Here is a 10,838-nt window from a genome sequence, read left to right as displayed (position 1 = left end):
ATAAAATTTTCCACTACTTTGGCAAACCAGCCTAAGAGATACAGCATGTCTTCTGCCTCATTTGTTAGTAAATGGCACCATGCCTGGTTAAAGCCTGATTACAACTACAAGCTTTGCCACGCGTATCATAACTACATAATTTTCACACCTGAATAAACTGTTGGGTGCCAAATGAATAAGAATTTTTTCTACACAGTTTTCCAGTCATCACATTTCAAATTTTTTCACTCCTGAACTAATACTGGAGAGAACTTAAAACCATTTATGCCATTCATCGCACTTGAATTTCTTCACTCCTTAATGAATTAAACAGCGTCATGACATCAACTGAGTCAACTGTTTACCACATTCATCACACTAGACACTCTTCCCTCCATGATGATTTAATATGTGTTGAGTGAGATGACTTTTCCAACAAAACTGCTTACCACATTCATCGCACTTGAAATTCTTCGCTCTTGCATGAGTTAATAGGTGTTGGGTGAGACTACCCTTCTGTGTAAACAGTTGATCACATTCATCACACTTGAAATTCTTCACTCCTGAATGAATTAACAGGTGCTGAGCAAGAGAATTCTTCTGTGCAAATCGTTTACCACATTCATCACACTTGAAATTCTTCACTCCTGAATGAATTAATAGATGTCTGGTAAGATCACTCTTTTTTGTAAACAGTTTACCACAATCATCACACATGAAATTCTTCACTCCTGAATGAATTAATAGGTGTTGAGTGAGATGACTTTTCCGACCAAACTGCTTACCACATTCATCACACTTGAAATTCTTCACTCCTGAATGAGTTAATAGGTGTTGAGTGAGATGACATTGCCAACCAAACTGCTTACCACATTCATCACACTTGAAATTCTTCACTCCTGAATGAGTTACTAGGTGTTTGGTAAGATCACCCTTCTTTGCAAACAGTTTACCACATTCATCACACTTGAAATTTTTCACTCCTGAATGAATTAATAGGTGTTTGGTGAGTTCACTTTTCGAACAAAACTGTTTACCACATTCATCACACTTGAAATTCTTCACTCCTGAATGAATTAATAGATGTCCAGTAAGATCACTATTCTTTGCAAACAGTTTACCACATTCATCACACATAAAATTCTTCACTCCTGAATGAATTAATAGGTGTTTGGTGAGTTGACTTTTCCAACCAAACCACTTACCACATTCATCACACTTGAAATTCTTCACTCCTGAATGAGTTAATAGGTGTCTGGTGAGATAACCCTTAACTGCAAATTCTTTACCACATTCATCACACTTGAAATTCTTCACTCCTGAATGAGTTAACAGGTGTTGAGCGAGAGCATTCTTCTGTGCAAACCGTTTACCACATTCATCACACGTGAAATTCTTCACTCCTGAATGATTTAATAGGTGTCTACTGAGATGACTTTTCAGAACAAACCGCTTACCACATTCATCACACTTGAAATTCTTCACTCCTGAATGAGTTAATATGTGCTGAGTGAGAGAACCCTTCTGTGTAAATCGTTTACCACATTCATCACACGTAAAATTCTTCACTCCTGAGTGAATTAACAGGTGTGTGGTGAGATGACCCTTATATGCAAATCGTTTACCACATTCATCACACTTGAAATTCTTCACTCCTGAATGAATTAATAAGTGTTTGTTGAGATCACCCTTATGTGCAAATTGTTTACCACATTCATCACAACTGAAATTCTTCACTCCTGAATGAATTACTAGGTGTTTGTTGAAATCACCCTTATGTGAAAACTGTTTACCACATTCATCACAATTGAAATTCTTCATTCTTGAATGAATAACTTCATGTTGGATAAGACTGTTCTTAAAAGGAAATGCTTTACCACATTCTAAACATCTGAACTGCTTAACTTCTGCTGAGGACACTGTGTCTAGGCAAAGCTCACTGTCACTGAGGAATATTCTGTCACCCACTTCATACTCTGACTGTACATCTGCTTCTTCCTTTACCACCTCCATTATTTTATCACCCACCTCACACCCTGACTGTGCATCTGCTTCTTCCTTTACCACCTCCATTATTATGTCATCCACCTCATATTCTAAATTTACATCCACCTCATATTCTAAATTTACATCTGATCCTTCTTTTGCCATCTACATTATTTTGTCAACCACCTCAGACTCTATATATCTTTACATCTGGTTCTTCCTCTATCACCCTGTCATAAGATTCCCCCAAATTCTCCTAATTCCTGCCATAAACTACTCTCCACCGAACAATATTGGACATGATGACTGAACAATAACTGCTTCGGCACTTGCAAGTACTATGTAACCATATTTTTAAATAAATAGTTCACTGCTGAGTTTTAAGCTGTTAATGCAGTCTAAAATACTACTGGGTTCCTTATTTTACCAGTTCTTATCCAGTGTCTGCAGCAGTTGTACAGCAGTAAATGCAAAGGATATCACAACAGCTAAATGATCCTGTATCAACTCTACCACTCATCAAATGATTCATACTTCTTACAGTGAAAGAGATTATGAACATACAGTATAAGCCACATACATTTGAAAGAGGTACCTCACATTGGATGTATTGTACTGGGACAACACAATATGTGCCTATATATGTCAACACTTTACCATGTATATATTACTCAGGTGGCTCCCTGATGACCAAACTGCTTAGTTGTGCTTTGCAGATTCAATTTCAGCTGTGGACCTGCAACAAGAGCTGCCATTAGACAAGAATCTCTATGAATCTGAAAACACGCCCAATGAGCCCTCATTCTGCATCTATCTTGTCTTTTAAAAAATTAATTTGCATTTTAGCGAGTAGGCTTAGTACAGAATTTTTTTTTTTTTTTTTATGCGAGGAAGAAGGAACCAAAGGCCATGAGCCCGCAATAACAGTTCCCTCAAAGAGAAAAACAAAATACAATAGAGAGCCAAATTCAAGATCCGATCACTTCAAGATGCCTGGACACACTGCGTTTGAAAGACTGGAGATCATAGGCAGCAGGAAATACAGACAGAGGGAGACAGTTCCAGAGTTGACCTGTTGCATAAATGAAAGACTGGGAGTAACAGTTAACTCTTGCATTACAGAGTTGGACAGAAAAGGGATGAGAGTTTGCTGCTAGATGGGTGCTAGCACCTGTTGTAGAGGTGGAGGAATGCATGCAGACAGTTCAGAGGAGCAGTGACCATTAAAGTAGCGATAGAAAAGAGATAAAGATGCAACAGTGCGGCGAAGAGACAGAGGTTGAAGGGAGTCAGTAAGAGGAGGAGAGTTAATGAGACGAAAAGCCTTTGACTCCACCCTATTGAGAAGATCTGTATGTGGGGAGCCTCCCCACACATGAGAGTTGTACTCCACACAGGGGCGGATAAAACCCCTGTATAGAGTCAACAATTGTGCAGAGGTAAAGGAAAAATGGAGTGGGCTTAGCACACCCAGTCTCTTGGAAGCAGATTTTACAAGAGATGTAATATGATCTTATGATCTTTCCAAGATAAGTCCTGAGTAAATGAAACCCCAAGCATGTTCAAGGATGATGCAGGACTAACCTGAATATTATTAACCCGCCGCGTCCCGGAGATGTGAATTCACGTCCTCACATGATGTGCACTCATATCCCGGAGACATGAATTAACGCAGCAACATTGCAAGGTCCCTAATTTGCTCAATTTTCAATTTTCACGAGTGATTTTTGGCACGTATACACGGGACACCTTCCTCTATTCCTCTACAAGATGCCAAGCAGGGACAGTGCCTTACACCACATAACCTCTCCCCCCCCCCCCGGCACGCCATTGTCTCGGCAATTCACCTGTTACCAGTGACCTGGTCAATAAAGACATTCAGGGCCAGAGTGATTCCCCAATCGATGACAATATGGAGGACAAAGTTTACATACCATTAGAGGAAGAAACAGTCAGAAATGATGATCAGGTAATGTAAGGTCATGAATGGTGATGAATTAGTAAGTGAAACAATGTTTATAATGCCTATATTATTGTTTGAAAACCAATATACTCTTGTACTACATATAAATTCGTACCAAGTAAATAAATAAATACTGTTTATAAGTGGATAAAATAGTTACCCTCCCATAGAACTCGTTTTCTTTGGTACCAGCCTGTTAGAAAACCCAGTCAGGTAAGGAGGTACTCGTACCTAGATCGAGTATTTTAAACCTCAGGTGAACGATTTCTCTATGAATTTTCGATGTTTCTCACCATAAGCGGATGTTTGAGCAAAAAAAAAAAAAAAAAAAAAAAAAAAAAAAAGTCCAAAAATGTCGGGACTGGGGCGTACCACTGCCCAGAAAACGTTGGGATGGGGCGGGTTAAACATTAGTGGGTATACCTGTGGAAGATTTTGTCGGGTTGATAGGTATAAGAACTGAGTCTTAGATGCATTAAAAACAACCAGATTATTTTTACTCTAGTCAGAGATACGAGCCAAGTCAGACATTAGGTGTGCCATAGCCTCATCCCTTGTTTGTTGAGTAACTGCTGAGATGGGCGTTGCAGGAACCAAATGGAGAGGTGAAGGGTGGAGTCATCAGCGTATGAGTGGATAGGGTTAGATGTACAGCTTAGAAGATCATTGATGAATAAAAGTAAGAGAGTTGGTGATAGGACAGAGCCCTGAGGAACACCACTGTTTGATAGATCTAGGAGACGATTGATGGCCGTCAACAACAGCGGCTATAGAACAACCAGAAAGGAAGCTAGAGATGAAGGCACAGACAGAAGGATAGAAACCGTAAGAGGGCAGTTTGGAAATTAAAGATTTATCCCAGACTCGATCAAAAGCCTTTGAGATGTCAAGTGCAATGGCAAAGCTTTCGCCAAAGTCCCGAAAGGAGGATGACCAGGAGTCTGAAAGGTAGGTGAGAAGATCGCCAGTGGAGCGTCCCTGACGGAACCCGTACTGACGGTCAGAAAGAAGATTGCGATAGGAAAGATGCCTTAAAATTTTTCTATTGAGAATTGACTCGAAAACTTTTGATATACAGGACGTTAAAGCAATTGGACGATAGTTGGAGGGTTGGGAGTGGTCACCCTTCTTTGGGACTGGCTGAATGAGAGCAAACTTCCAGCAAGAAAGAAAGGTACAAGTTGACAGACAAAGGTGAAAGAGTTTGCCTAGGCAGGGTGTAAGCACAGAAGCACAGTTCTTGAGAACAACAGGAGGGACCTCATCAGGCCCATATGCCTTGTTAGTATTGAGGCCAGTGACGGCAGAAAATGCATCAGCTGAAGAAATTTTAATGTCAGCCATGAGGAAGTCAGAGGGGGGAAGTGATGGAGGAACAGCACCTGAATCGTCTAAGGTGGAATTGGAGGAAAAAGTCTGTGCAAAGAGATCTGCTTAATCAGTTGAAGAAATAGCTACAGAACCATCACAGTAGAAAAGAGGAGGGAAGGATGATGAGGGGAAGTTGTTAGAAAGGTTTTTGGCAAGGTGCCAGAAGGAGCGGGAAGAATTCGAGTTGGAGAGTTGAGAGCATTTAGTACGGATGAAATTATTTTTAGCAAAGCGAAGAACAGACTCAGCACGATTCCAGGCAGAAACGTAAAGATGATGTGATTCAGTGGTGGAATGGCTCCTGTACCTTTTGTAGGCCCTCTCCTTGTTGCGGACAGCATTAGAACAAGCGTGATTAAACCAAGGCTTTCATGTGTTAGTCAAAGGATACGAGAAAGGAATGTATGCTTCCATGACTGAGAGAATAACCTCTGTAATGCGCAAGGCACACTCAGATGGCTCCCGGCCAGGGAAACAATAAAATCATCCCAGGGAAAATCAAAGAAGTACTGCCTGAGGGCCTCCCAATCCGCAGCTCCAAAATGCCACAGACGACGTATCCCTGGAGGGTCCACAGGTCGTACCGGAGTGATAGGACAGGTTAAGGTGATAAGGTTGTGATCGGAGGAGCCCAATGGGGAGAAAAGATTAACAGTGTAAGCAGAAGGATTAGTTGTAAGGAAGAGGTCAAGTATGTTGGAGCTCTCTCCAAGGCAGTCTGGGATATGGGTAGGGTGCTGTACAAGCTAGAAAAGATGTAGGCTTGTTCACAAGGTGGATCAGTGAAAGGAGAGGAGAGCCAAAGGTGGTGGTGAACATTGAAATCTAGAATGGTGATTTCAGAGAAAGGAGAAATGGATAGAATGTGTACCATCGTAGAAGTTAGTCGAAGAATTTTTGATAGTCAGTAGAATTAGGGGATAAGTAAACAGCACAGATATATTTAGTCAGAGAATGACAGGAAAGCCAAAGCAAGAGTGTAGAGAATTTAGAAGAATCAAGTTCAGGAACACGAGAGCAAGATAAGTCGTTGCGTATATATACACAACAATGAGGTCATTAACGTAATGTAAAGGACTGGTTATCTATCTATCTATCTATATACCTAGGCTGCTTCCCCCAAGGAAAGGGAGGTAGCCGAGACAGGACGACACACTCCCCATTTACTCATCCATTCAAACACATTCATTCGCATCTTAGCCCCAAAGGGGAGAACGGACAGATCCTCACCGCACCACACCGCACAAGGGTCAACTGTGCAATGCAATCAGTGACATCCACAGCAGGGCCCGACAGCAGGGCTGGTTTACCCCTGCCACATCATAACAGACTCATCCCCTTACCCGCACCTGACCTGAAATAGCTGATCATACCAAATGCGGGAGAATATCCCCTCAGGGCTGCGTCATCACTTATTCATTCACAATTTCTCTCCACCCATTTCTGTCACGCACAGCCACTCTTCCTTGCTCAACAGACATCCCTCTCGCATCCAGCGCTCTCTTCACACTGTCCATCCATCCTATTCGTGGTCTTCCTCTCAGCCTTACACCTCTCACATCAGATCTAGTTATCTTTTTCACCAATCGCTCATTATCCATTCTCTCCATATGCCCAAACCATCGCAACACCCTCAGCTCAACTCTACCAGCCATCTCCCGAACAACTCCAGTTCTCCTTCGCACTTCATCATTCCGCACTCGATCCATACGCGTCACTCCACACATACTCCTCAGACACCTCATCTCCATTACATTCAAACTTTTCCTCTCTGCTACACCCATATTCCATGTTTCAGCCCCATGCAATGCAGTCGGTACCACAACACCCTCATACAGCCTTCTCTTTACATACATTCCAAGCGAACGACCTCTAAACACTTTTTTCATTCCTCCCAGTACCTTTCCTACTTCATTTATTCTAAACTTCACTTCTGCATCTATTCTTCCATCCACAGCAACATGTGACCCTAGATATTTAAAACACTCTACCTCCTCAAGCAACTCGCCATTCAAAACTATATTCATCCCCCTACCATCTACCAACCTCGTACACTTCATCACTTTACTCTTATTCTCATTTACTTTCAATTTCCTCCTTTCACACACCCTTCCAAACTCCTCTATCAACTGTCTCAATCTCTCCTCTGAATCAGCCACCAGTGCAGTATCATCTGCAAACAGCAGCTGCTTCAGATTCCACTCTCCACCATCAACATTCACCAGACTCAGACCTCCACTTAAAACTCTTGCATTCACCTCGCTTACAACACCATCCATGTAAATATTAAACAACCAAGGCGACATCACACATCCCTGTCGCAGCCCCACTCTCACAGGAAACCAATCACTCACAGCATTTCCCACTCTTACACACGCTCTACTATTTACATAAAAACTTTTCACCCCTTTTAATAACCTACCATCAAGTCCATACAATCTTAAAACAGTCCACAAAGCCTCCCTATCAATTCTATCATACGTTTTCTCTAAATCCATAAATGCCCAAAACACATCCTTGCCTTTCGCTAAATACTTTTCACACACTTGCCTCACCGCAAACACCTGATCCACGCATCCCCTCCCTCTCCTAAAGCCACACTGCTCATCACCAATCACTCCCTCTGTACCCTCTCTAACTCTCATAATTAACACTCTACCATACACCTTACCTACAACACTCAACAGACTTATATCCCTAAAGCTAGTACATTCATACTTATCACCCTTGCCTTTATACAACGGGACCACACAAGCACTTGCCCAGTCAATTGGCACCATACCTTTCACAAAGCACACATTCAACAATCTTACTAACCAGTCAACAATAGTCACTCCACCACCCTTCAGGCATTCCACAGCACACCCATCCATACCTGCAGCTTTCCCTGTTTTCATCTCCTTTACTGCCTTCTCCACTTCCTCCTTTGTGATCAAAGAATCATTCAACTCTCCCAACACATTTATTCCTTGCACTCTTCCATCCGCCACAAGCTCAGCCACCCTTTCCTCCTCTACATTTAACAATCTTTCAAAATACTCTGCCCATCTCTTCCTTACTGCATCCATCTCAATTAACATCCTTCCATCCTCTGCTTTTACTCGTTCTTCCTTCCCAGACTCTCCCTTTCGCAACATTTTCACCTCCTTCCAAAACATTTTCTTATTCTGTTGAAAATTCTCTGTCAGCCGCCTACCCCACCTCTCATCTGCTGCCACTTTAGCATCATGCACAGCCCTTCTCGCCTTATTCCTCTTTTCCTTATACCTCTCATATGACATCTCATCCTTCCTCTGTAGCCACACTTCATATGCACGTCTCTTCTCAGCCACAGCCATACTTACTTCCTCGCACCACCATTCACTTTCTTTTCTTACACCACCACCCACACGTCTCACACCACACACCTCTTCTGCATGCCCCACCACAGCACTCTCAAGTAACTGCCATTCCTCCTCCACACTGCCATTTTCCAGATCTTTCACTGCGTTCCACTCATCTTTCAATTTCTCCTGATACTCTATCTTTTTCTCTCTTTTATCCAACTCACACTTTCAAAACCTCCCTGGTATGGTAAAGAGTACGTGGGAACAGAAGTGTCAGGCATGGTAGGTAGTTTAGGAACAAGGGTGGTCAAGGATGAGACCAAGCTAGTGATGACTTCCAGGTAGTTATGGGATGATGCAAAGTTAAGAAACAGTGAGTGAAGAGTGTCTATCTATCTACCAAAAAAAAGGGAAATGTTTCCCCGAGCTAGGCCTTACTAGATCATACAGCCCTGCTTGGTAACAAGAGGGCACCACCCCTCCCGGCATGGCAGCTACCGGGTGTGGCTCAAACTCACAACCCCCTGGTCCCGAGTTCGATGCTCTACCACTAAGCCATCCTGCCCCCTATATCTATCCAATGCCAAACCATAAACCCAGAAGGAGTGGCCATTTGTCTCTGAGTTAGTGGTTTTACTAGTTCAGTGGACAAGGCAAACAATCATTCACTTTTTCAGGAAAGCACCAAATTTTGCACAGGTGTAGAATGGACCCATACAATCATTTTTTGGAACGGACCCCCAAAATTTTGGACCCCTGGTGGTCGCCATCTTGGATTTCAAAATGGCTGCCTTTCAACCCATATTTTCTTCAATAACTCCAATAATATGATAGATAGAAACATAATTCCAATGGCTAACCCCAGGTTTTTTGGGTCTGGCAAATGAATGGAATGATTTTTTGACCCAGCAAAGGTTGGCCATCTTGGATTTCAAGATGGTTGCCTTAGAACCTGTATTTTCTTCCATAACTCCAATACTATGACAGAAACATAATTCCAATGACTAACTATGTTCTCAGGGTTTGGCAATCCAATGGAATTACTGGCCAATGTGGAAGAGGTCAGCCTATTTGTTATTCAAGATGGCTACCTGCTGAAGCCTGTTTCCGATATAACTCTGATACAATGGCAAACGTCTATTGCATGTCTTTTTGATCAAATTCAGATATTAAAACAATGTCCATCGCAGTCACATAATGACGTACATGGCAAGTTAGCCTTGTAATACTTGCAGTTCCCTTTGCAAGCCGTTTTACAGTAGCAACTGATTAATTCTGAGTAGCATTCTGGACAACAGGCAACTATGTTCATACAGGGTGCTAAGTACTGTTGAGTTTCTGCCAAGCCCAGACAGATGGTGATGGGAGCTCTGGTTAGAAAACTAAAGCTTGGCCCCAAACATGTCCAGCCTGGTACAATGCTCTTATCGTATGTTCCTCAAGAGCATCGGCTGTGGGGGGAATGTGTTCAATGGACGAGTTGTCGGTTCTGGGTAAACATGGCCAGTGCACTCTGCCATGTACTTAAAAACTTACGGTATATGTATCTTTTAATTTAATTTATCATATGCACTGAACAAGACCTGATAACTTTAATTCTTTGCGGCTGGAGGGAAGGAGCCGCCATGTTGGCGATGACGTCAGCATTCACACTGCAGACAACGCTCCAATCCATCACACAATACTTTACCAGTAACAGAGATGACAGTTGTACCTGCATGGCCACCGTAGATCCAAACTACCCCCTTCAGGTATGTTGTGAAGGAATATTTTTCATGGTATAAATGGGTGGTACCTGTTAGGTAAGTAAATTGTGGTGAAATCGACCAGAAGTAGCTTACAGCTACACCATTCCCGAGCGGTGCTCGTACCTCATGAGGTGGGAAGTGTTAAATGCATGCCGTACAGTATCAGTTGTATGAGTTTATGATGGTATTATGCTCATATTTAATATTTGACCTCTTCATTATTAGTTTTCTGAAGAAAAAAAAGTTTCAGTGACTAAACTACAGTACTTCAGGGGAGTGTGACGAAATACCGAATCAGCGGTCATTTACCGAATCAACACCGAATTGGCACTTTTTTATTGGTAAGTGTTATAGATTTTATCACCATAGAGGTTCATACTCACCTAATTATATGAAATCTTGTCAAATTTTTGTATTTAATTTTACCTTTTAAAAAATCCGGATTCACAGAGAAAACGGGCTAAA

At 42.1% G+C, this 10,838-nt stretch overlaps 1 protein-coding gene across 1 annotated transcript; it reads right to left on the bottom strand.

Annotated features, from left to right (window-relative positions):
* Positions 1-350: 350 nt before the first annotated feature.
* On the bottom strand, positions 351-2,130 carry LOC145390976 (uncharacterized). Its single transcript, XM_080265710.1, has 3 exons — positions 1,178-2,130; positions 996-1,008; positions 351-912 (listed from the first exon to the last, which is right to left on the bottom strand). Exons 1-3 carry the CDS (start codon positions 2,128-2,130, stop codon positions 358-360), a joined length of 1,521 nt encoding a protein of 506 aa, XP_080121836.1. The 3' UTR covers positions 351-357.
* Between the last annotated feature and the right edge of the window lie 8,708 nt (positions 2,131-10,838).

This window comes from Coenobita brevimanus, chromosome 16, assembly GCF_032717465.1.
Source record: "Coenobita brevimanus isolate Jiangsu-jjx chromosome 16, ASM3271746v2, whole genome shotgun sequence".
In the NCBI taxonomy this organism is placed as follows: Eukaryota; Metazoa; Arthropoda; class Malacostraca; order Decapoda; family Coenobitidae; genus Coenobita; species Coenobita brevimanus.
This window is presented reverse-complemented; position numbering and strand designations above follow the sequence as displayed.